The sequence below is a fragment of the Crocodylus porosus genome, unplaced genomic scaffold, assembly GCF_001723895.1.
Source record: "Crocodylus porosus isolate Cpor-Errol unplaced genomic scaffold, CroPor_comp1, whole genome shotgun sequence".
In the NCBI taxonomy this organism is placed as follows: Eukaryota; Metazoa; Chordata; order Crocodylia; family Crocodylidae; genus Crocodylus; species Crocodylus porosus.
Genome location: NW_017728949.1, coordinates 12,709,998 through 12,736,135, shown reverse-complemented (window position 1 = coordinate 12,736,135; position 26,138 = coordinate 12,709,998). Strand labels below are relative to the sequence as shown.

The 26,138-nt window shown below is 42.2% G+C and overlaps 1 protein-coding gene across 7 annotated transcripts in view; it reads left to right on the top strand.

Annotated features, from left to right (window-relative positions):
- The first annotated feature begins 526 nt into the window (after positions 1-526).
- FN1 (fibronectin 1) overlaps positions 527-26,138 on the top strand; it is a 75,890-nt gene continuing 50,278 nt past the window's right edge. For 5 of the 7 annotated variants that reach the window (XM_019553763.1, XM_019553761.1, XM_019553757.1 and 2 more), the window contains exons 1-12: positions 528-834; positions 2,466-2,594; positions 4,705-4,842; positions 9,686-9,817; positions 10,172-10,309; positions 13,361-13,519; positions 15,035-15,226; positions 16,059-16,238; positions 17,700-17,876; positions 19,953-20,105; positions 22,633-22,761; positions 25,311-25,454. In XM_019553763.1, the coding sequence (XP_019409308.1) occupies positions 675-834; positions 2,466-2,594; positions 4,705-4,842; positions 9,686-9,817; positions 10,172-10,309; positions 13,361-13,519; positions 15,035-15,226; positions 16,059-16,238; positions 17,700-17,876; positions 19,953-20,105; positions 22,633-22,761; positions 25,311-25,454 (1,831 nt within the window). In that variant the 5' untranslated portion in view covers positions 528-674. Of the gene's footprint in view, positions 835-2,465; positions 2,595-4,704; positions 4,843-9,685; positions 9,818-10,171; positions 10,310-13,360; positions 13,520-15,034; positions 15,227-16,058; positions 16,239-17,699; positions 17,877-19,952; positions 20,106-22,632; positions 22,762-25,310; positions 25,455-26,138 lie in introns of all 7 variants that reach the window. The other 2 variants (XM_019553758.1, XM_019553762.1) reach the window with 2 other exon arrangements.

Genomic DNA, 26,138 nt, shown 5'->3' with positions numbered 1-26,138 from the left:
AAAAGGATTTTTTTCCTTAATCCCATTGACTTCAGGGGTGTTGAGTCGTTACTCAAGATTAAAGTCTTTATTGGGTTGTTGTTTTTTCCCCCCACAATATTTTGTGCGGTATTTTTTGCAATATTGTTGTGGGAGTGCTTCTGGCAGCCTCGGGCTATTCAGAGCGCTCAACACCCGCCTTTTCTGTGCTTTAGCCTGACTGGCAACGAAACGGGGAAGCATCTGAAGGCTCCAAAGGCCATGTATTACCTCGGCCTCTCGGGGGGGCAGACCTGAGCGGACCGTGTGCGGTTTCCCCGCTCCAGGCCGGGGGCAGCTCGGGCTGCGCCAAGTCTCGTCCGCGCCTCACACAACTTAACGAAGTTTGCAGCGGTCGCTTTTGTTCGCCCCAGAGCGCTCAGCCCCGTGACGTCAGCGCGCGCCGGGACCAATGGGAGCCGCTGGAATCGGAGCAGGCAAATAGGTGCGGGAGCGGGCAGGGGGGCGCGGGCTCTGGGCGCCCCGCTCCCGCCGCCGGGGCTATATCAACCCCCGCGGGCCGGCGCTCTGCCGCTCTCTCGCCACGCAGGGAGGAGCGGGCACGGCACTCCCCGCAGCCACCCCGGGAAAGTTGCCGCGAAGTGCAGAGCCGCTGCTCCGCTTCTGCCCGTCTCTCTCCCCCCGACCTCTGCAGGATGCCCAGGAGCCCCGCGGGGCGGCGGCGGCTGCTGCTGTTGCTGCTGCTGCTCTTCGCCCTGTGCCTGGGGGCGCGCTGCACGGAGCGCAGGGCGGCCAAAAGCAGGAGGCAAGCCCAGCAAATCGTCCAGCCCTCGGTGCACGCCACCCAGAGCAAACGTGAGTACCTGGCGAGGGCAGGGGACAGTCCCCAAGAGCCCTGCCACAGCTGGTGGGGAAGGTTGGGAGGTCCTGCGGGGAGTTGGGAAACACAGAGCAAGGAGCAGCGGTCTCAAGTTGCAGCAAGGAAAGTTTAGGTTGGGTATTAACTCACTAGTCTGGTAATAAAAGACTAGAACAGGTTACCCAGAAGGGTGGTGGATGCTCCATCCTTGGAGGTTTTCAAAACCTGGCTAGACAAAGCCTTGGCTGGGATGATCTAGTTGGGGCCGATCCTGCTTTGAACAGGGAGTTGGACTAGATGTGACCCCCTGAGGTCCTTTCCAGCCCTCATTTTCAGCATGAAACACAACTGCGGTCCTGGGAGCAGGTCCTGTAGGAAAGGGGGCTGAAAAGGATTTGGTTTGACTCGCCTGGTCTTGTGGGCGGTTGAACCCTGCGATGGAGCTCAGCCGAAAGTTTGGTACTCTGATGGGTCTGATGGGCTTTGCTTGGCATGCTTGGGAGAGAGAAAGAAGAACGTCTTTCTTCCCCCTCCAAAGTGAGCAAGTTGCAGCATCTCTGTAGTGCCAAGTAGTCGCCTGGCCTGACACTCATGTAAGGATCTGGCAGCGTGAGTTTCGATGGGCAAAAGTGCCACTTCCCAATGACGACATGGGAGTGGAAGCTGGTTAGAGAGCTTGCCTGCCGCATGCCTGTAAAGTAAAGACTGGCAGGGTTCTTTGGGTAGATGTGATATCTCTTCTTAGGCCAACGATCTGCTCTAATAAAAGCTATCACTTCTACCCAAAGAAGCTTGCCTGCCTATGCCCTTAGACTAACACAGCTACAACCAACAACCCTATAAACTAAAGAGCTCTTCAGCTGGATTAGCGTCAGACCCCTTCATCTCAAAACAATATGTGTTTGATTACACAGTGCAATGAAAGAGTTAAACACAGTGAAGCAAAAACACTAATGCACTCCTTTTTGCCAGGTTCTTTGGATAGATGTGGTATCTTTTATTAGACCAACTTTCTGCAAGCAATTATGTTGTGGGGGAAGGGGATGTCTGCTGAAACAATTGCCCTTATCACCTTTCAAACTGGTTGGGAAAATGTAGCCTGCTTATCAAGGACAAACTTCCTGGCATTGAAATTCAGTAGGCTGGGAGCTGTTCTCTCAAGGGAAGTGGTGGAGGCCCATTGCTTGCCACGTTAAGAGGTGTACTGACAGAGTTTTTGGCAGCGTTACCTGGGGAACAATCCCAACTAGCAGAGATGGACCGGGACTTGGTCCAAAGACCAATGAAGGCAATTGAGGTCTTTCCATAGATTCCATCGGTGCTTTGGATTGGGCCCTGAAGGAGTGGTATTTTCCATCTGTAGATCTGGAGCCTGTTAAATAGAGACTTCAAAGCCACCCATGCAGTTGCTGGAGTATTTCATTCAGAGCAGAGTGCTCACAAGGTTTCAAATTCAGTGCTCCATCTTGATTTCTCTCCAAATCTCAAAGTCCAGTTGCCACATTAGGGGCCGGTCCAGGACCTTGGGTATATGCCACTGAATGCTTTAACTCTTTCCCCCTTTTGTTTGAGGGTCATGTGCAGGGAGACAAATGTAAACTGAAGACTTATGTTTTCATTCCTTCAGAGGGCTGTTTTGACAATGGGCGACACTATCAAATAAACCAGCAATGGGAACGCATTTACCTGGGAAACACGCTGGTCTGTACCTGCTACGGGGGATCCAGAGGCTTTAACTGTGAAAGCAAACCTGAACGTAAGTCTTTAATGACAAATGTGGAATGGATTGTGAGGCCAAGTAAATGAAGAATCAAATGGTATTATAGATGACGGACCAAGTTCACAGTTGGTATAATGTGGCATTGAAATCAATAATGGATTTATGCTGATTGACAAAGATTTGGCCCTGGGCTTTAACAGGTGCTTTTGATTAGAGATGGGCCACTATCAGAATGCTGTACCCAATCATCAGTCACCTCTAGGGAAGAATGAATCTGAACCTTAATTTTGGAGCCAGCCTTTTCTTTATAATGAGCTGTCCCAGTTCATAATTACCAGGAGGAAAGTTCAGATTGCAAAGTTTGACGTGGAGCTGTCTCTTCTCTACTTTCACCTATAACTTTCATCTTTATTTCAGAGCTTTTTTACTGTCAACATGTTTTTAAAACAATTTTTAATTTTTTTATTGCTTACATATTTACTTGCTCCATAATTTGCACTTGAACTTCCCATACGTGGCTGTAAGACTGGAGTAATTAATACCAGGTTGGACTAATTAATACCAGTTTATGACCATTCATATCTTCAATGCTGAGGATACATTTCTAGTTTCAGCTAAGTGCATGAGGGAATACAGAGTAAGTTTGGATAACAAGAGATTTTAAGTTTACCAGATGCTGGGCAATGTGACCTAGTTTGGGATAACAGTGACATTTGACTGATCAGATGTTTATCGCTGGCTTGCTAGGACTGTTTTGTACTGGTCTGGTGATGCAAAGGAGTCATAAACCTATCTTAACTGATAAGATAGTTTATTGTTGTCTTTTGGCACAAACCATCCAGAGCCTACCAGTGACTCTAGCCTTTAATTATGTATGACGCAAGGTCTTGGACACTGCTGCCCAAGAATCTACTATAGTGGCAGAATACTTTTGACTAGTAACTCTTCTCCATTCCATAAAGGAAAATAAAGCAAAGTTCACTTCTCTCAACCTTTTACCATTGAACTGTTAAGGTCTCCTGTGGACCATCTAGACATCATAGTGAAAAATCAACAGAATTAGTTTTCTATAGAAAGGAATTCTGAACTTGATGGGAACACAGTCATGTAACTGTCTTGCAAACATTTAATGAGAGTTGTTCACACTCTTACACATAATTTTACTGACTTTAGTGAGACTGTTCCTGATATTTAAGACGATGTACCTCAGGGGCGGGCAATTATTTTGGGTGGAGGGCTGCTTACTGAGTTTTGGCAAGCCACTGAGGGCCGCATGGCAGGCAGCCAGGGGCAGATAAATATTAATTTTCTAAATTTTGGGAGACCCTGTGGGCCAGATAGAATGGCCTGGTGGGCCACATCTGGCCCCCGAGCTGCATTTTGCCCACCCCGATGTACATGAATAAGTATTTGAGGGCCTTGTTATATAAAGAAAGTGCTTCATCCTGTAGACATGCTACCATACAAATGTTTATTCACTAACTAGGCAGAAGATTTGGATCACTGCATCTCTGTAAATACAACTACAATAGAAAGTCAATTATCCAGAATAATTAGTATCATCATCCTTTTGGATAATCGTGTTTTTTCTGGATAATTATCATCATATATATGTTACTGTACTGTGTAGCACATTAAAAACAACAGGAAATAAATATATAGTTCTGCATGATGTTTAAAAATGTCAAAGACACTGACAAACAAAACCCAAGTAGGGGTTTCGTGATGCAAAACTGTCTGGTTAATTGACTTTTTGGATAATTCACTCTACAATAGTTCTTTTACTAGCTCACCCACAACAGTTTCCTCCATGTTCAGTTTTCTCCATGTATGGATCCTTCCCCTACAGTTAAAGCATCAGAAACCCTACTGTACAGTTACCCTTATCTGCACTCCCCATATTCACAATGGGGCAGTGCTGATCTTCAGTTATATAGAAAACCTTGTGTGAGGTCTCAGTGCTTTGATATATTTCACTCTTATGCGGCTGTCCTCCAAAGAAAAGTAAACAGATCTGAATTTTCTTGCTCGCAGGGGAACACTTAGTGAGAAGGAGGGAGGGGAATTGTGGTTTGAGTTGCAATCTGAATGCTAAAGACTGTACATTACTGTCATGATCACATGGAATCTATTCCTACCCCCTCAGCTGAAGAAACTTGCTTTGACAAATACACTGGGTCTACTTACCGAGTAGGGGAGACTTATGAGCGCCCCAAGGATTCCATGATCTGGGACTGTACTTGCATTGGAGCTGGACGTGGAAGAATCAGCTGCACTATCGCAAGTATGTTAGAAATCCTATTACTAGAAGCATTATTTTCTAGTATTATGCATTTTTTGGAGATCTGCATTATACTCAAGTGAAACAGTCAATATACATTTTATTTATAAGTATGGGGAGTGATCCCAAAAGCCCAAAGCACCACTATGAATTTTTCCATTGAAAACGCCAATTGTATTCACAAGAATGGACCTACCATAAGTAAAAGGAATTATGGCATGGGCAAGGCTAGCAGGATTTGGTCTTTTATTTAAAAAGAAATGTATTGTTCTGTCCTGTTACAATAGGCCAACATTGGAATAATTAGTGTCCTGGCACATGCTTTTAGGACTAGTTTAAAACATTTCAGCTGCTCTATAATTATTACAGGTCATTGAGATTCATCAGATTTCGATGGTAACAAAAAGAAGGGTCTTACTATAAAAAGATGGCCAGATCCCCAGGTGTTGAAAGTCAGCCTGGTGCCATATTAGTGGACCTACAGCAGCTGAGGGCTACCCTTTAAAAAGTTCCATAGGCCTCCGTAGCAACAAACAGGCTACAGTTTTGTGTAAGAGAGTCAGGAGAAACTGGCATGGGCCATTATCAACATATTTCTACACTTCTTTATTCACTACTGCTCCATCTTCTTAGCTAGTCTGTTTCTTCACAATCCCTTCCTTTCATCTCTAGGAGGTTTTTTAAGCCTTTCCGTCTAGAAATCCTTTTGGTGTTATTAGAGACTATTTGTCACCACTTCCCTACCTCTTTGTTTAATGAGAAGACTTATCTTGACTGAACAGCCTCTGGTACCATACACTAAAAGCATGATGTTGGTACATTTAGACCAACATTTTCAAGTCCCTTACACATCTTTAACAAGTCTCCTCTTCGTTGTTTTTTCTGATATAAAAGCCAGTTTAGTTTGGTTTGCTGTTCAAAGCTCCTAATATTGAATATTTCAAACAGGACATCAGAAGTGATACTTCAGGAGAAATGCATAAGGCTAGAATCCAATAGAGACAGACCAAATTCTACACTGAATTCAGAGGGGGTATGTTAAACATAATTAGAATTGCAGTTACCCTGGAAGCAGTAAGATGGGATGTTTGAAATGCTAGTTGTTGTCAAATTTAGTAGAGTAATTATTGCTAGACTCTTATTTTAAATTTCCCCAGCATTGACCTGATTCAGAGGCCTCAATAGATGGACTTCTGTTAACCTCAGGTCATTGCATTAGGCTCAGTACTTTTGCTGCTACACGGATTATTTTAGGAAGTAGGCAAAATCAGTGGTTTCTAACTTTGATCAATGTTGGAATCTTCATCCTCTGATTTCCCGTAAGACCCTGCCATTCACTGCTTCAAATACTGGTCTTTCTGTAAATGCTGACCAGTGGATACAAAATATGTGAGGCTGACTTGCTGTTATTACTAGGTCATCTGATGATAACCTAGCCTACAGCTTGACATTGCATTGAATTTGAAATCTAGCAGGAATAAAAACAACAGTGGCTCTAACATCCTGTCCCATCAATTCACTCCCTGCTCTCCATGCTCTGGCCAGCACTCTGATGTCTTCTGGTTCTGACAATAAAACAGTCCTAAAGGAGATCAGAGACTTCTCTGATGTTTTTCCAACACACACACACACACACACACACACACACACACACACACGAAAAAGAAATAGGGAGGAAGCCAGAGAGAGAGAAATGCCGTTGAACAATATTTTTCCATGGCAATTTCTAAACTGACTGACTTCTACTGTAATTTATGTTTCAGATTTTTCATTTTATTTACATTTGAGCTGAAAATTGGTAAACTTTGGACAAATCTTAAACTGTTTGTTTCATTTAGTTGTTGAAAAATTGATTTAAACAGGATATTTTCTTTAGACATTGCCCATCAAAAAACAAACAGTACTCCCCACCCCCCAAAAGCAGGATGTTTCATTGCAAAAACATAATCCTTAATGATAACCCTGTCACTCACCTTTGCCCAGTAACAGCCTCAGTTTCAAGAGGATCTGCAGTGCGTTCCCTTTAACTAGCTATCACCATTCTGCTCTTTGAAGCTGGCTTACAACCTAAGCCATCCACTGGAGTCTCTTAGATTGTTAGGGGCTGGAAGGGACCTTGTAGATCATCGGGTTCAGTCTCCCTGCACTAGGCATGAAAAGACAACTAGGGTCAAGTGACCACAGTGAGGTGACTGTCCAGTCTCCTTTTGAAGATTTCCAGGGTAGGTGACTGCACCACCTCTGGAGGGAGTTTATTCCACAGTCTGGGCACCCTGACTCTGAAGGAGTTTTTCCTGGAATTGAGCCTGAAGTGGCCTTTCAGGAGTTTGTGTCCATTGCCCTTGTCTTCCTCAGAGGTGCCCTGGTGAACAGCTGTTCACCGAGTTTTTGATGTACTCCCCTGATGTAGCAGTAAGCTGTTATCAAGTCCCCTTTCAGCCTTCTCTTCTGTAGGCTAAAGAGGCCCAAGTCCCTCAGCCTTTCCTTGTATGGCTTGTCTTGCAAGTCCCTGATGATATGGGTGGCTCTTCTCTGGACCCTCTCAAGTTTTACCAAATCCTTACTGAAGCGCAACACCCAGAACTGGACACAGTACTCCAGCTGTGGTCTTACCAGTGTGGAGTACAGTGGGAGTATCACTTCCTTAGTTTTGCATGAGATGCAATGGTTAATGCATGCCAGCATGTTGTTTGCCATGTTGGCCATAGCATTGCACTGCCAGCTCATGTTCATGTGGTGGTCGCTCACTACCCCTAGGTGCCCTTTCAGCTGCGGTACAAGTCAAATTGTCGCCACCAAGCCTTGAGGTATGTGGGGGATTGTTTGCCCCCAGATGGAGCATCTTACACTTCTGAGCGTTGAACTTCATCTGGCTTTGGTCCACCCAATTCTCCAGCCTGTTGAGGTCCGTCTGTATCTGTGACCTAACTCCTGGTATGGCCACGCTCCCCCATAACTTAGTGTCATCTGCAAACTTGGCCAGCAAGTTTTTCACCCCCACATCCAAATCCTTTATAAAGATGTTGAAAATCACTGGTCCATGCACAGACCCCTCAGGGACACCACTGGCCACTTCTTGCCAGGACAACACAGATCCATTCATGAGAACTCTCTGGGTCCTACTATGCAGCCAGTTTTCCACCCACTGAACTGTTGAGCAGTTAAGCCCACAATCTTCCAATTTTTCCACAAGCATAGCATGGGATACTAGATCAAAAGCTTTTTGCAAGTCTACCACATCTCCTGTGTCCAGGTGGTGAGAGACCTGGTTGTAGAAGGAGATGAGATTGATACAAACAAGACCTACCCCTGACAGAGCCATGCTGGCTGTCGTTCAGAATCTTACCCACAACGAGCATATCGCACATAGATTCTTTAATGAGTTTTTCCAGGATTTTCCCTGGGATGGAGGTTAGGCTGATTGCCCTATAGTTGCCCGGGTCCTCCCTCTTTTCCTTCTGGAAGATGGGCACAATGTTGGCCCTTTTCCAGTCTTCAGGGATTTCCCCAATGCACCACGAATTCTGAAAGAACTCTGCCAGGGCTTCTGCAATGACCTCAGCCAGCTCCTTCAGCTGATGAAGTCCATCTGGTCCTGCTGACTTATAAATGTCTAGCTTTTCTAGTTGGTTTTGTACCAGCTCAGCATCCACAGTGGGAAGGCTGTCATTTCCACCATGCCCCCTGTGATCCTTATCACGCTTGTCTTTCCTCTTGGTCCAGTGAAATACCAAAGCAAAGTGGGCATTCAGGAGTTCAGTTTTTTTCTGAGTGTCCATTACCAGCTGTCCCGAGGTGTTAAGCAGGGGCCCCACACTTCCATTTGTTTTCCTTCTACTGCCTATATACCTAAAGAATGACTACTTCTTGTTCTTGACTCCCTTGGCTAACTTAAACTCAGTTGTCGCCGAAGCTTTCCTAATAATTTCCCTACAAGTGCAGACCACTTGTAGTCTCTTAATAGTCTTTCTCCAATTAGAGTAGCACCCAAAGTCTCCATCTCTCTCCTCCATGTAGAAACACCAAGCAGCCCCTCTCTGTCCTCAGCAAGCCACTCTACTTAAGGTCAGTGGAGGAACCCTGACCCTCCTCCTCCTCTGGATTCTAGCCCAGGAGCCACAAATAAAGAATCTCTAACCAGCTTTCAGTCCATTACCTTCTGCATCCACAGATCAGCTCTTACGTTGTCGCTGGGAAAGCACCTCCTGTCCTCCATCTGCTGTACTTCTTTTGCATAGGTGCCCAGGCAACCCTGCCGAAGCTTGTCACCACAGGAGGCTTCCAGCATTGGTGCTTCAGCCTGTCTGAGCCAAATCTTCAGGATGGCCCCAGTAACAACTGCTTCACAACCCAGTTCAGACCTACTGACAAGCTGCAGGCAATCACCTGGCCTGTTAAGCCACCTCTGTCCCCACAGGAACAGCAGATCCCTCTCTTGTTTTCACTGCTCCAGCCAGCCTTTAGCTGCTTGGCTTTCCCCCTTCATAAAACCTGCTACTGGCGTGGCTGGAAAAGCTACTTAATCTAGGCTGGCCAGCCTCTAGGCTTCTATGCCCTTAAAAGGGATACTGTTCATTAATGTGTGTTAATCACCTGAGTTTCTTTTGTGGTTGTGAAACTTAATGTCACTGAATTTCCATTTGGAACTAACTTCTTTTCATTCAAACAGGATCCTCAGTGCTTTTACTTTCAGGATATACCTTGGTTTATTTCCTGTTGTCTTGGGATGCCTACGGGGAATGCTTCTGAAATGACAGTGGGTTATATTGTGTGCCTTGGTATCACTGAATATGCACAAATATTCTTGTTCTCAAAGCTAACTAAAACCATTTTCTATTTGCCACAGATCGGTGCCATGAAGGGGGTCAGTCCTACAAGATTGGTGATACGTGGCGCAGACCTCATGAGACAGGCGGCTATATGCTAGAGTGTGTGTGTCTAGGAAATGGGAAAGGTGAATGGACCTGCAAACCTGTAGGTATGTAAGGGTTTTGACGTATTTCTTTGAGAGACCAAGCTTTTAAAGTGTTTGGCAGAAGTCTGCAACAAAGGCCATTAAACAATCGTATACTCAAACAAAGCTTGCTCATTTTACTTGGTTTGGGCCCGTAGCCTATTTTAACTTAAGCTGGTGGACCAAACAGGTTTGTGCACTGCTAGTGGCTCTTAATCTCGTTTCACGCTGAGATCACACTTCTGTTTAGTAATAGGATCAACAGAAGAACAACTTCCTCACACATGTGCTTACCCACAGTGAAAACCCTTGGAGTGTAGAAATAACATGCATTTAAAACAGATGAGAGAGAACACTGACTTTTCTTTATTCCTGTAGCTGAGAGATGCTATGACAACAATGCTGGAACCTCTTACGTTGTTGGAGAGACTTGGGAGAAGCCTTATCAGGGCTGGATGATGGTGGACTGCACCTGCTTAGGTGAAGGCAGTGGACGCATTACCTGTACCTCCAGAAGTACGTATTGATCATTATTGTCAAAGTGTTAATGTTATGGCCAACTGATGTGTGTGCATTGTTTTTTAAAAGCACAGATTCTAAAATGACATCTTTTTTTTACTCCTTTTTTGGGCCTTGACAGTACAAGCTAAGACACTGATAAGATGGAAAAAGAAAATGTCAGGAATGCTTGGCATTACATAAAATGTAGGAATAATGTTGGCCTGCATCAAATATTGTATGCATGTGCATAGTCAGGGAAAGGGGGTGTGATTTTAAAGAACAATCAAGTTAGTCTAATGTAAAGTGTGTGAAATAACTTTCAAGATGAGGTTGGAAGCAAAAATTTACAAGTGGTTTTTACCATATTCCGTTTAGTAATCTCAGCCCCACTGGGGACACGCAAGAGTTAGCTTTGCCTGTGAATGACAGGTGGTTATGTTTGTGGGTTCTACTTTACAAAGACAGCTTTGGAGAAATATACATAAAGGCTCACTAAATATCTGCCTAGTGGACCAAATTATCCACTGATTTACAGTGCCTGAATCCCCCAGGATATCAGTAGAATTGTATGGTCTTCAAATTAGTGCAAGATTTTGCTTGAAGTCCTTCTAAAGCTGCCTCTATGCTACTTGTTTTCTATTGATGCAGCTCTTTACTACAGGATTGCACTAATGCTAACACTTCTGTGCTAGGATTTTGTACCACTGCCACTATATTGACACAAAGTATCCCATTGTATTGGTATCTGCAACCTAGGCAGGGCCTTTAAAAGTCATCCCTTTACCTTCCTTCAATTGTGAATACAGGTCTCCTTTGCTTTATGCGGGTTTTGTAGGTGCAAATTAGCTCTTTTATGTGATGACCCTTTTTATACCAAAAATTCATTATATGCATGGTAAATTCACTCTTATGCGATCAGTGTGGTGGGAGCTCACTGTCAGCTGCTTTGTGCAGTGCATTATGGGAGTGATGCACACCAAAATATAGTCTCTTGTGGAGATCTTCATTCCTCACTCATTGTCTGCAACTCGTGTTTCTGTAGTTGCCCTCCCCTTTATGTCTTCTGTGCATCCCTCTAGCTTATCTCCTACCCCTCTCTGCTGTTGGTAAATACCAAAATTGTCTTGTAAAAGTAGTAGAAATGGGTCTGGGGGTCAGTACAGTTGAGATCTTGAAACGTAGCCCTATTTGTTACATTGTAAAGTGGGTTCCCTTTATGCGAATTTGAGTTATGCGCCATTTCCCAGGAATGCACATACAGCATAAAGCAAGGGAAATCTGGACATGTAAAACCAGCTCATTGTAGACCCATGACAATTTGCACCAGCTGAAGATCTGCCCTGAGGCAATTTGACTTGGTGTCTTATGCCTCAGTAATGCAAGTTATGATAAATGTCTCTGAAGCCTTTAAATGGCTGCATACCCAATTGTCTTGGGATAGGATGCTAGTAACTTTCTGCTGATACAAACAATAGAACTGTAAAGAACTAAAACTCAAAGAAGATTTGGGATTTGAGGCAAATTTATGGAATGATACAGTCAAGAAATAAGCTATAAAACCAAACCAGCCATGTCCATGTTAATGCTGTTTGAAAGAAATAGGAAAAATTATTAATTGTCAAATGGGAAAGGATAAAGCCAAGAGAGAGTATGTTACCTGCAAGGTTTGTCTTTTGTCTTGTAATTTTAGGGACCTTCTGTTCAATCAAATTGGAAATTACAATATGTCTTCCCTATTCATTTTTTCACAAAAGTGGATTTTCTTCTAAAATGTAATCCTGTATCGATATAGTCTTTAAATATAAACGGACAGCTGTGGCTTACATAATTGTGTACATACCAGTGGATGTGTAATTAATTTTGGGAAATCTGGTCTGTAATTCTTAAAAAGTGATTTTTGGTTGCTTTACTTCTTGGACACCTTAAAGGGGCCTGATTTTCAGAGGGCAGGTGTATTTCCATGTAAAAATAATTATATTATCAGCACTATGGCCACTTTTTTGGCAAATGCACAGCTTTTTGTCATTTTAACTACTAGGACTTGCTAATGAGTTTTCCACATGTTAGTTTCCTACCCAACAGCAATCTGAAGTAATGCATACATCATCTCACAGTTGTTCATACAGTAGACAGGACTTTTTTTTTAACCCATGATTAAATTTGAGCCATAGTATCAAGTTGCCTTTGCATGTGAAGGTAAAAATGTTGTAATGGAAGAAGAATTAGTTAATCTGTGTGGCTCTGCATTCAGCTAGAAGAAGTTTATTGTACTATCATTTGAACCTGTTCACTCAATTCATTGGGGGTTGTGGTTACTAAAGACAACAGCAGGATTCAGAAATGTTAAGATTCCCAGACAGACATCCGTAACTTCCATTAACTTTATTGGCAGTTTCCTGCACATTTCTTGAGGAAGAATTTCTCCCCAAAATATTGCCCATCAAATAGGATTTATTTCCTTCTAACTGAAATAGGTCTGTGTGGGTATGAACTGGCCCCCTCTGTAGCATGAAATGAACATGCAGAAAAAGTCCTTGTGAAAAATTAAAATTGGTTTCAACTTTGCAGGGGAGAAGGGTTCCCACAATGTGGACAGGATGGAATATACTTAAGGTGGTTTTGAAATTAGCAAGAATGGCAATAACCTAAAACTTGATTGGCAAAGATAATTTTGAATCCACTCTGTTTTGTCCACAGTGGGAGCACACTTGTGGTAGCCAAAACCTGGTTCCATATCAGCGGGTTAAATCTTGTCCCACTAAAATCAAGGGGAGTTTTGTCCTCCTTGGGAAATTTTGCCCTTGGCTTCAATGGGTCTGGGATTTCTGAATGGCTTTCCAACTTGTGCTTTTTTGCAGTTTAGTTAGAAATTTAAAGCATATGGCTAGCTTAGTAACAAGTAATGGAACTGGGTAGTGGAAGATAAATTGGGTTATGGAGGATTAACAGTGGAATAGCAACAAAGGCTCATACCTGTTGCCATGTGTCATAGCTTTTGCAATAGACAAGCATTTCAGTATTGAAACATTAAACTCTTCCCCTTATTAATTTTTTCTTCCCCTACAGATCGGTGCAATGATCACGACACCAAGACTTCCTATAGAATTGGAGATACATGGAGTAAGAAGGATAACCGAGGAAATCTGCTTCAGTGCATCTGCACTGGTAATGGCAGAGGCGAGTGGAAATGTGAAAGACACACATCCCTGCATACTACTAGCACAGGTAAGTGCCATCTCTTAGTGCACCAGAAGCACTGAATAGTACAAATCAAACGAGGAAGATTTTGTGTTGAATTGCACGAATCAACAGGAGTTCTGCCAAAGGAAGAGCTTCAATCTGAGCCAGTTTTCAGAGACTAATTGTTGTCTTGTTTGTACATATGTAAGTAATGAAATACACTTACACATGACTTGCATGCACAAATTAATATATTTGCTGAGAAAAAACATGCAAAAAACAGAACATGTAGAATCATGCACCTACAAATAAACTTGTTTGAAAATGTGGCACTTGAGGTTAAAAGGGTTGCTTCAGGGTGACCAACTTTAAATTTCCTGAACTGAAATTCTGCTAAGGCCTTCTGGTCTTCCAAGATTATGCTGTTTTGGGGGTTTTTTTGGCAAGATAACTACTTCTGCTCCTGGTCAAGCTTTAACATACAGAAATGTTATATACAGCATTTGTGTATTAAATGACTTATATTGCATATGTATGATCCTTCGTGATTTTTGCTTGACATTTTATATGATCATTGTAAACAATGTCCCTTTTCCTTTGATTAGGTAAACTGTTCAGCAGCTGAATTATTTTTCAACATATCTTTCCACTTCCAGAATTTAGTTTCCTTTCAAAATAAAAACGTTCCCAGGGGCCTATCTTAAGCTTTTTCACCAGAAGTTTCCTACTGCTGTTGCCACCAATTTCAGTCCAAAATGGGAACACTAGTATAGACAGGGCTCCAAGAAACCTCTTAGCATTTTAAGAGGAGATCATGGAACAGGTCACTATGACAAAAGGCTTAAGTGATTGCCAGTGTCATGCCTGCACTGTTGCTGAAGTGGTTGTAGGAACAGCAGGAAATTTTAGCTGAAGTTTCCACATGTAGAAGAGGCCTCTGCGTGTCTCAGCATTACTCTTGACTACAACTGGTCAAGAATTTTTCATCAAATACCTTCTTGACAGGAAAAGGCTTTTCCCCAAACCATATATTTCTTATTAATGTTTTTGTTGCTTTTGAAATGTACATGCTCTTCAGTGAAAAAATGTAAAATAACAGCCTAAAATTGCAGCTTTGGGGTTTTTTTCCTCTTACCCTTTCTTACCTCCCAACCATTTTTATTTCCTCCTTTCATTGGGTTCAGGCTTTCTTTGAAAAAGAACAAGCAAGTGTTTCCCCAGGAAACTTAATTTTTTTAAAGTTTTTTTTCATGTAAAACAGCTAGATATGCTTTACTCATAATCCTTATGACTGTAATAGGGATGATTATTAACGGAGTTGGGTAATTCTTTTTTAATGTTGACGTACTAATCAAAGCTGTAACAAATGTTATGTAAATGGAAAAATATCCTCAAACTAGAAAATATGACTAAGAAGATTAAATGAGGTATCCCTTTAATAGACTTCTTCACTAGAAAGTTAAGCCTCCGATGGTTACCTAGATTAAAGTTTTTCTCTTACTCATTTTTTTTTGTAGTATCTGCTGCTTAGTTCTACTTCTCTAATGTTTTCTGCCCTAGGATCTGGGTCTTCTAGCTTTACAGATGTACGAACTGCACTTTACCAGCTTCAACCCCAGCCCCAGCCATATGGCCAGTGTATAACTGATAATGGAGTGGTGTACTCAGTTGGCATGCAGTGGCTCAAAACACAGGGCAGCCAGCAGATGCTTTGTACTTGTCTGGGAAATGGAGTCAGCTGCAAGGAGATAGGTAGGACTTTTCTTCTAATGCTCATTCCTTGAAAATTAAAAGCCTCAGGCCAACAACATAGTTGAGATAATGGTTCATTTTATCTATTTAAATATTCCCTTGGTGTTTAACGGAATTACTCACAGGCTTAAGTGTTTTGCTGGATAGGAGGGCCAAAATGGATCTTTAGAATATGGTTGTCTTAAATAGGGACCAGAGCTCACTGAAGTTGGTGGAAAATGTCCCATTTACTTTGGGTTAGGCCCTAAGATGCTTTTGGCTTTAGCTTTCATTCATATGAGACCCCAGTATCTAAACCATTAAGACTTTCCATTCTATGGTGACTGCTTAAAATGCATGTTAATGTTAGTAGCCCCTATGTGAATTTAGGAGAGTGAAAACTCAGATTTTTGTCTTGCACTAGAAAGTGCAGCCTTGGGGGATGTATACAAAGGGTGTTTTTGAAGGATACAAAATGAAAGACGGACAACTGCTAGGGTAAAGGGAGAAAAATAATTCAGTTTCTTCCTGTTTTTGAATATTTGGGGCCTGGTTCCATAGGATAATGAGTAGATCTCACTGAATTACATACATTCTGCAGTGGGAGAATACAGATATTGGGAAGCAGAATTAGTAACACAATTCAGCCTCAGTTGCAACAATATACAGGGGAAAGATGCAGGTGAATGTTAATATTACAGAGCTGTGTCTTCAGCTGGTGTAAATGGGTGTGGGCCTATAGAGGTCAGCAGCTGAAGATCTGAAATCTGGCTGACAAGTTATTTTATAAGAAAGGGAACTGAGTGGGGCCCTCTGAGCCACAATGTAACACTGTATGTTGTTTGTTTTGAAGCTGTGACACAAACCTACGGTGGCAATTCCAATGGAGAACCATGTGTTTTGCCATTTACCTTTGATGGGAGAACCTTCTATTCTTGCACAACTGAAGGCCGTACGGATGGCCAGCTGTGGTGCAGCACAACCTCAGACTTCGTGCAGGACAGGAAATACTCCTTCTGCACAGAACAAAACGGTCAGTTATTATGGAAAAATATCTTGGAGCAGTCGGCTTAATTGTGTAGTTCCAGGTATACAGTATATAGAATATAATGAACCAGAGCTTTATCTGGTATAAATCAACATAGCCTTGCTGAAGTTGGCTGATTTACACCACCTGAAGCAATCTGGACAAGTACTCATCCTAAAAATTTGCATTAAATTTATGTAGCTGCTCAAGAAACAATTAACAAATGTGACTCTTTATGTCTAATCTGTTGACCTTGCTCTTTAATTTAACTAATAAGGGTCTGCTCCTGTTGTTTCAAGTGGGAAGGAACCTAGATCAAAGTATTTGACTCTTATTCTTGTTCTTCCTAGTTGGCCTGAGATTTGGAATGGTTAGCCAAAAGAGAGATCTTCTGTCTGATCCAATGGACTTTTAGACTGCCCTTTCAATCATGAATGCCTTGTGCCTCCCAAGGCTGGGTGGGGGAACGGTGACTGCCCTTACGCAGTGGTGGTGTGGGTATGGTGGTGGCAAGCAGGGACCGCCTGCAGGTGGCTGCAGTGATGTCAGCAGTGAGGGCAGGCCGAGCGGGGACTGCCCACAGGTGGCTGCAGCAGTGTTGGCAGCAAGGGGGCACAGGGATGTTGAGCACCGAGTGGCGATTGGCGACCTCCTGCAGACACCCCCAGGTAGCAGTCAATCTCAGGGTGCATGTGCACCTCCTACACATCGCCAATGCTTTCAGTTGTCTAAATTTCAACTAGCCAGGAAAAAAGACCTCCATTTAAGGAGAAGAGGGAAGGACACTGGTTTTTGCAATCCTCTGATGTTAAAATTCCAATCCTGCCTCTCCAGATACGTTGCTATGTATAGCAGTAATCCTGATCTTCCAGGTGGAAGATGGAAGAATCCTAATCTTCCAGAAGAATTCTAAATTTCCAGCTGCTAACTAGTGCAATAACATTCTATGTCATCTGTACAGGGGAAACGCTTCTTTTGTAGTAAGGGGTTATTTGCATCTTTGCATACTGGGGGTGGGGGTAGGAAGAACCATGGACCTCTTTATTGAGGGTTAAGGATTGACTTAAAGTCACTAGTCTTGACTCTGGTTCAAAGGTAAACCTACTCAGCCCCATCAACTTTAGTGAGGTTGTACAGATGTTTTAGGATGAAGAGGATTTTGACTCATTAGGCCAGTTTTCTGGACCCACCCTTGGCTCTTTGGATGGCTCCATTGGTGTGAAGGAGCTGTAAAGGTGGTTTCCAGTCTCTTGGTAGAGGTTCTAGATTGTCCCTACTCTCCAGGAATTATCATGACCAAGCCCAGCCCCTCTTCCAAATCTGGCTTTGCTAAACCTTTGAATATGGAACAATTTGCAGAATGTGTACATTTACATTATTGAATGAATACAACTGTTTGTCTGGTGATGGGCATATGTGAACTGTGTCAGTACAGGCTATTTAATTTAATCCTTCTGCTTTCTGCAGGTTTGGTCCAGACACGTGGTGGCAATTCAAATGGTGCTTTGTGCTACTTCCCCTTCCTGTATAACAACCGCAACTACACTGATTGTACTTCTGAGGGACGGAGAGACAACATGAAGTGGTGTGGAACCACCCCTAACTATGATGCTGACCAGAAGTTTGGCTTCTGCCCTATGGCTGGTAAGCTGCATTATAAAGATGTAGATGGTGATGTAGGAAGATCTATGGCTGGTCAGTTAGTTTTAGATTTGAATCCATCATAGGATTTTTTTTGACCAGCAATTCCCAAACTATGGTCTGCTAATCTGCATCTCTCACTGATGTAAGCCCTCCACAAGTGTTCAGTCATGAATGGCTTCCAGAAAATGGCAGTCCATCTCATAACTGATGAATTTTAAAGATTTTTTTTTTTTTTGGATAAGTGACATGTAGCAGAGAATCATTAGGAATTGCATGTAATTTTCTTTGTCCATTTGCAACAAAGACCTAATGCTTGCATCACCTCTGGAGGGAGTCTGTTCCAAACCCTGGGTGCTTGGACTATAAAGAAGTTTTTCCTTATGTCCAGTGTAAATCAGCCTTCCAGGAGTTTGTGGCCATTAGACCTAGTTATCCCATGGGAAGCTGTGGTCAACAACTGTTCTCCCAGATCCTGATGTACTCCCTTATATACTTATAGGCAGCCACCAAATCACCCCTGAATCTTTTCTTCTGCAGGCTAAAGTCCCATGTCCCTCAGCCTCTCCTCATAAGGCTTGCTTTCTCATTGTAAATCAGTACAACTTCATTAAAGTCAATGGAGTTATTGTGTTTTATACCACCTGGGGTTCTGACCGTATATCTGTAGTAGGCTTATCCCTCACTGCTCACTATTTCCTCTCACATGATTCTACAGTTATGGATACTCTGTGTTCATAATATCAGTCTGTTACTATAGAAATTAGTGTGATGTCATAAAGTCAACATGATGGGCCATTTCTAAAGTTTGTGCAAGTCTCCATGATGTCATTAGCATGTGTGTGTGTAAAACTAGGGCATTTAGGGGAATTTTGAAGGATCAAAACACAAAGCAGTTATAATAAGCAGTTTGTTAATTACAGACCTTTTCTAAATTGCAGATATAATGTAGAAGTTATTTAAAGTAGTTGCAGCATGGTTCAGAGTAAATGTAATTACTTTACACTCACAGACATGCCTTTTATATGATGACTAAAACTTACAGCATATTTGTGTAAGCCTAGTAGCATGTAGGTGATCACTGCACCCATCTTTGAACACTCTCTCTGGGGAATAACCGAGAGAGTATCGAATGCTATGCAACTCTTTAAGACAGGAAGTTGAAAAAGAGAACAACATATCCAATTGAAACCCTGGAGATAATTTGATGTAGATAGAAAGTAATTACCTCTGTTAGTGAGACACATAAAAACAAATTATTTTGGGAAAAAAATAGTTAAATTAAAGCATAATGCCAGTCTCAGCTTGTGTACATTGGGCACCTATCCACATGCAACGAGGCTGCTCAATGCGCTGACTTTAGTGTCCCATGCATCAGACACCAGTGTCCTGTGTATCCATGTTCCTGTGCTGAAAAATGGCAGCAGGGGTGCTTTAACTAAAGCTTGTTCGATGAGCTTTAGTTAAAGTGCCCCCACCACCATTTTTCAGCGTCGGGATGCTGGTACATGAGCTCCCAGAGCTCATGTATAAACATACCCATTAGTTTTAAATCCATAAACTACAATAAAATTATACCAGTTTGCACCTTTGCACCAACCATAGATTTGGCCTATATTTTTCCTTTGATTAATATCTGTTACCTTAGAAGTCATCCCCCTCCACTCCTGTCTGCTCAAAGCAACAAGTGATACACCCTGCTCAATACTGTGCTCCTTTAAAATCAGTATATCTTGTTCTGCTGTCTCATTGTACCTTGTTTAGACATTTCTGCCTTTGTAAGCAGAGACTCCTGTCAGAATAGCAGGAGTTTGAACACCCATGTTTCCATATCTATATTGGGGGTGGGGAGCAGCAGATTTTAACAGTTTTGGATACAGAAAAAATTGAGGATATAAACTTTAAGGACTTTTATTCACAAAATGTCAACACCTAGTAAAATAGCACTTTCAAACATATTGGATACATAATGCACCCCTGTTCAGGTCTATACAGTATGCAAATGCATGGCAGATTATATGACTGTGTGTTAATGTTAATACTAGCTAAATAAAGCTGCTCTTACACCTTCTTGAACAGCCCATGAAGAAGCCTGTACAACCAATGAAGGTGTCATGTACCGTGTTGGTGACCAGTGGGACAAACAGCATGATATGGGCCATATGATGAGATGCACTTGTGTGGGAAGTGGCCGTGGTGAATGGACATGCATTCCATACTCCCAGCTCAGAGGTACATGTCTTCATTTATGCATCAAGGGTGTGATCCAGGCACACTGAAGTCAAGGGATTCATTATAGTGACTACACTGGGAGTTGGATCAGGTCCCACAGTTATTATCTATCTATCTATCTGTCTATCTATCCAAAGATCTGGGTTTTGTCTACATTCAGGTACAGGTTGGTTCAGTCTTCACACTATAAAGTAGAGAGAAATCCTGGGTAGTTGATCAATAAAGATCCCTACATCCTCTTCCTCTGCATTCAGAGTCAGCACCACTGATATCCTCAACTGTGGTTATCTTCAAGTACAGACAAATGCCCAGACTAGCCTGAAGCCTGAAGGCAGGATAAGAGGCAAGGCAGTCCTGCTATATTATTGAGCAGTGATGTTTTTAATTCCTCTGCATAGAATGAATTACCTTTGGTGGCTAATCTATAAGAAAAGTTGGCAGGACAGTACCTTTTTTTTAAATACCCCAAGTGGGGAAGTGCTTAGACAGCACCAAAAAAGAAGACTTCAAAGCAGAGAGCACAGACATTTGATCATTCTAAAGCAGACTTACAGCTTTGGTTTCATGTCTGGAAAAGCAGAGGGGGTGCTGTCAGAGAGCCAAGAAAGGACTGTAACATCATGGCTGAAATTGGATATAATTTATAAGGAAAGGCTCACTCCAGAGCTTTGAGGTTTTTTGTGCATTTTGTTCAGGATGGTGAGAAATATTAAATACTAAAAGACTAGCTGGTTACTAAAGTTCCTTTCTTTCCTGCATAACTGTCCGGCTCTCTACCTTCATATCTGTGAAGGATGGGTTTGGTGAGGTGAAGGGCAGAATCTTAAAGGTCCAATTGCTGCAATTTCTGCTAAAAAGAGCAAAATGATCATCTTGGGGAAATACCTTCCTTTTTTTAAAAGGATGCAGGCTCTGTTAGGCCAGCTGTTAGACACACATTGACTTGGGGAAATATCTTTGGCCCTTCTGTAGAATTTGAGCATTTACAAAGTAAAAGTGGATTTTTCTTTACAGTGAACCAGTGCAATAGGAAAACACAACTGCGGGCAGGAGATTGATTAAATTACTTGCCCAAGAACAGAAAGCCTGTGACTGAGCCAAGAATTGAACTTGGGTCTCTTAAATCTCAGTTAAAAAAACAGCTAACTTCTATAGTGGTTTTTATTTTATTTTTTTTGTTGGAGGGCGGTGATTTGTTTTTTAATTAGACTGTATCAGTCGGATTCTTCAAGGATCAAAAATTCTTGGCCAGATTATCAATTGATATGAATTGCCATAGATCTGAAATGTGAGACATTGTACTTTTTTTTACATCAGTGGGGGATCTGATCTTGCATTTCTAAAGAAGAATGAATTAGTTAGTAGTAGTAATAATTTTATTTTTATAATAAAATGTCATTTTTATGTAATCTTTTAGGATTACATTAAATCATGGGCAAGATTATCTTTCTATTTTGTTATATGAGAAAATCACTTTGGACTGCATCATGATCTTCTTATATGTTCAAAGTAGCATCTTACTCTTCTAGTAATCTTATTGATTTTAGTGGGAGTACTCAAAACGAAAATACTATTCAGCAGGCACATCTACACAAGATATTTAGTGCAGGCCTGCCTAAATAGCTCCTCAGTAAAGTCTCAACATCTACATGTGCAGCCTTGTTAGACTGGAGGAAACTAATTTACTCTGCCACAGGTTAGTACTTGTAAATACAAATACTGTCCTGCCACAGGTTAGTACTTGTAAATACAAATATTGTCCTGTGGCAGGGTTCTTTAGTGTGCAGCAACACACAGGTAGACACTGATGGGGCTGGTTGGGACATGAAGGTGTTTCAGCGTGGGGCTGCCTGCTGGCTAGCCCCACACTGGAGCACTTTCATGCTCCACCCAGGCCCTCTGCAGCACACTGAGCTGCGTCAGAGCAGCCCTGCGCTGGCAGGCTCACCCCCAGGGCCCCTTGCCGATTGGGGCTGCTCTGTCCTTGCTTAATGTGCTGTGGTCCCTGGTGCATGTGAAGATGCAGTACCCTGGAGCAATAAACTCCAGTGCAATATGCACCAGAGTTTATTGCTTTGCATCAGCTTCATGTGTAGATACACCCAATGTAAATAAAGGTGTCACAGTCTAGACCTGTATAAGCAGAACTAGTGATATTCACTGTGCTATTTTCAAATCTCTTCAAGTGTTAGAATCTACATACTCCAAAGAATAAGCAGATAGTCCTTCAGTTTTCATAAAGCACAGCTTTTTGGATCTGATCCTACAAACCTCTTTATGCTAGTGGACCTTACTCAGAAAAATAATCCCATTTGACATCTGATGAATGGACTTCGGGGAGCATAGTGTACAGCTTTGTCCTGCAAAGATCACACATTCCTCCAACAGGTCCCCAAGAGTCCGTCTTCTCCTAAATTTTCACTACACTATGTTGATTGGGAATGGGAATAATATGTTCAGCAAAAGAATTTTGTATCTTTTTATTTGGAGCCATTATCAACTGAAATAACATGTCATTTTTAAACAGACCAGTGTATTGTTGATGACATCACCTATGAGGTTAACCAGACATTTCACAAGCGTCATGAAGAAGGACATATGCTGAACTGCACATGCTTTGGCCAGGGTCGTGGGAGATGGAAGTGTGATCCTATTGGTAAGTCATTAGCCTACTCTCTCCTTCTTTAATGTCAGATGAAAACTACCATGATAACATGTTATTGTGTGATGAAATGGAAGTGTGAATTTGGGCCAGTTTTGGGTCAGATTTTTTCTTTGGAAAAATCCTGCTAGTCACAACTGGAGTGATTAAAGACTTTAGAGATGTTAGGGTTGATGTACAGTAGCGTGAATAAGAGCAGAATTTGACATGCTGTGGGAGACACTGATGCTGTCTGTAGTAGCAGTGGCTAGCAGCAGCTTAACTCCCTACTCATTTCTCTTGGAATAGTCCTTCCCTATAAAACCCTGTTATCAGCAGCTATCACCAGCCTTGAGTAATTGAGTATTTTAACCACACATTAGTGAATGAGCTGATCAGCAGGCAGGAGTCTGATTTAATGCAATTAGCTGTTCTGTGGAGCAAGTGAGTAAAGATTACCTTATCTTCTAAATTGCTATTTATCCCCTTCTTTTCTGAAATTTCTAGTCTCCTAACTGAAAGCAAAAGCATGGAAAACAGCACCAAGCAAATATTACCATACCTTGGACTAACCCTTTATACTCTCTTTGCACAAGAAGATAGTGGGCTTGCCCAGACAAGCACAGATGTTTGGTTCCCTGGGGACAAGTTGCAGCAGCACAACTTGTGCCAGAGCTGCTTGTCCCCGGGAAATGCCCGTGCCACACTTTGGCACATGGCAACTTACCTTGGGGGCAATAGGGGAGGCTGGCACCAGCACTGGGCTGGCCCCAGCAGCCTTACCTGAGGTCCTGGGGGCTTCCTGGAGCTGCAGCCACAGCAATCCTGCCAGGCAGAGCCTGGCTGGCAACTACAATATGGCTCTGGGCAGCCTGGCTGTGCTTTTCAGCAGTGCGTGCTGCCTGAGTGTGTGCTGCTTCGTTTTTTTTCCTCGCAGGTTTTTTTTGACCCCTGGATATCCTGGGGTCAAAAAACCCATGGGGGAAAAGAAAACTGGAGCAGTGCATGCATGCACGGTGCACCCTTGCAGCACAGAGAGTGTCAGACTGTGAGGCATGTGATGCTGTAGATGTGTTTGTGGCACCACATACCGCACAGCTGGGCTCATCTGGATGTGCCCAGTAGGTCCAAAGTATGAATACATACATCAGTAGCACTGCATAGGTTAGTTAAAACCATATTAACTTTGTGAAGAGAATTTTACTTTCCTAACCAAAAAATGGACACTGTTTGGGTGTTAAAACTTAGTTATTTGATCTGCAATTACTAAACCCAAGAGATCTTTAATATTTTTCTCTTGGCAGTGGTTCAGAAAGCACTAGCAGTTAAATTGTGTCTTATTAACCTTGAGTCTGTACAGATTTACTGGACAAGTTCAGATAAGAAAGTTTGTGAAATCCGTTATTTTGAAAGAAAGAAATGTATTTAAAATAAGATGGGAACATTGTAAAAAGTTGCTCCCTGTTTAATTTTGCTATTTATTTGTCTAAATGTAGGCATCTATTTTTTAAAGGAGGATCAAATTGCTGTTCATTGAAATCTATGAATAAAACTTACACTGAGGCAGATTCAGATCTGACTTGTGCTTGTGCAAGTCCTTAGTTAGTCTGTTGAAGGCAGTAGTGTAGATGTAGACTTTCATTAGTTAAGCTGACTCCCAAATTTGATCCATCCTTCTTTCATTCAAACAACTGTACTTCTAGAGCTTCTCAACCTTTGTTGTGGTTCTCAACCTTTTTTAGACTCAAGGCACCCCTGAATAGACTCAAGGCAGCCCTCAAAAAATATCCATTCTTAGCTTTTACTCTCTTTTTCTGCCTACATAAAATAATAGAGCAGTTTTTCTGCTGCAAAGAACTCAGTAAAACCACAACTATAGACTTCTGTTTGAAATCCCTGCATCTATCTTGTGAATCTTGTTTGCAACACTGTTAATGCTAACTTTGTATGACACCCTGCAGCACCCTTGAAAGAATCTCAAGGCACCCCAGGGTAGAGAACCACAACCTTGGTTGAGAATCACTGATCTAAACTAATTTTACAGAAATGAAAGGAGTAGCTTCAGATTTAGATTCGTGTAAGGCCATGATCTGGGACCCTTGAGGCCAATATTTTTCCTGTTGACTTCAATGGGAGCAGCAGAATTGAGCCTTAAATGAGAGGACTTGGCCAAGTGGTTGAAGCAGAATTGGGCTCCACTATCTGCTGGGGTCATCCTTGCTTAAGGAAAGCTCCCATGGCCTTCAGTGGGAATGGTGCCTGAGTAAGGACTGCACTGGCAGAGCTGGCCTTTGGAGTGTTGTCATTTTAACTTACTTCAATGGTGTTAGCTTTCACACATATTACTTCTCATTTTTAATAGTAAAAGAGATGTCTAAAGAAGTTTCCAAGGACCTTTGTTTTAAAAGTAGCCTTCTGCTGCCTCTTTTTCCTCGAGTAATGCTTTTACTAGCACTGCAGTATACTTTGCCTCAGGGTCTTCATCATTTTTCTATATTTTAACACAGGGGATTTATTTCTGTTGTTTAAATAAACACTGACTTGTACCTATCTCATGCCTTCAGATCAGTGCCAGGATTCAGAAACCCAGACCTTCTATCAAATTGGGGATGCATGGGAGAAGTTCGTTCACAATGTTAGATACCAGTGCTATTGCTATGGCCTTGGTATTGGAGAGTGGCATTGCCAGCCTTTGCAGACCTATCCAGGTAAGACTCCTAAACGTGAAATACATTCTCCCCAGTCATTGTGGAGCAAAAACCTAATATGTTTCCTCTTCTGATCAGTGCAGTTTTCATGTACCTTCATATCTTTGTCAGCACTGAATAATGCTTGGTTCCTCTTTCTCTAATAAGCAAGAAAGGGTAGAAATTCTTTGGGACACGATGAATGCAGATGCTTTATATTCTGCTCCCCTCACAGCTTTATAGGAAATGGCTAAATGGCAATGACTGTTGTCTTCCATTTATAGCAAGATTATTTCCATCTGAAGGCAGAGATGGAAGTATCAAGCATAGCAGTAGAAGATCAGGGTCTGATCACAGCTAGTGTAATAGAAATCTGGATTCATTCCTTTGGATTCAGTGAATTTAATCTGGATTCATACCAAAATCTGGGCCACTGGGGTTTATTTCCATGTTTAACTTACAATATATATCTGCAAATCACAGTCTGTAGGTACTGAGTCTTTTATGTTGTCCTGTATATGTACAGATCTTTTTTAATCAACCCACATACTGAAGCAAAATGCACCATGCAGTGAAGTCTCTTCTCTGGCTGTGGCATGAAATAAATATTTGAACTCTTCTTTGCCCAATCAGTTCCAGGAAATTTTTATAAGCCTGGTCAATGTCTCTATTTGTTGGTCTGTTCTTTTGCAGTTTCATGAACAT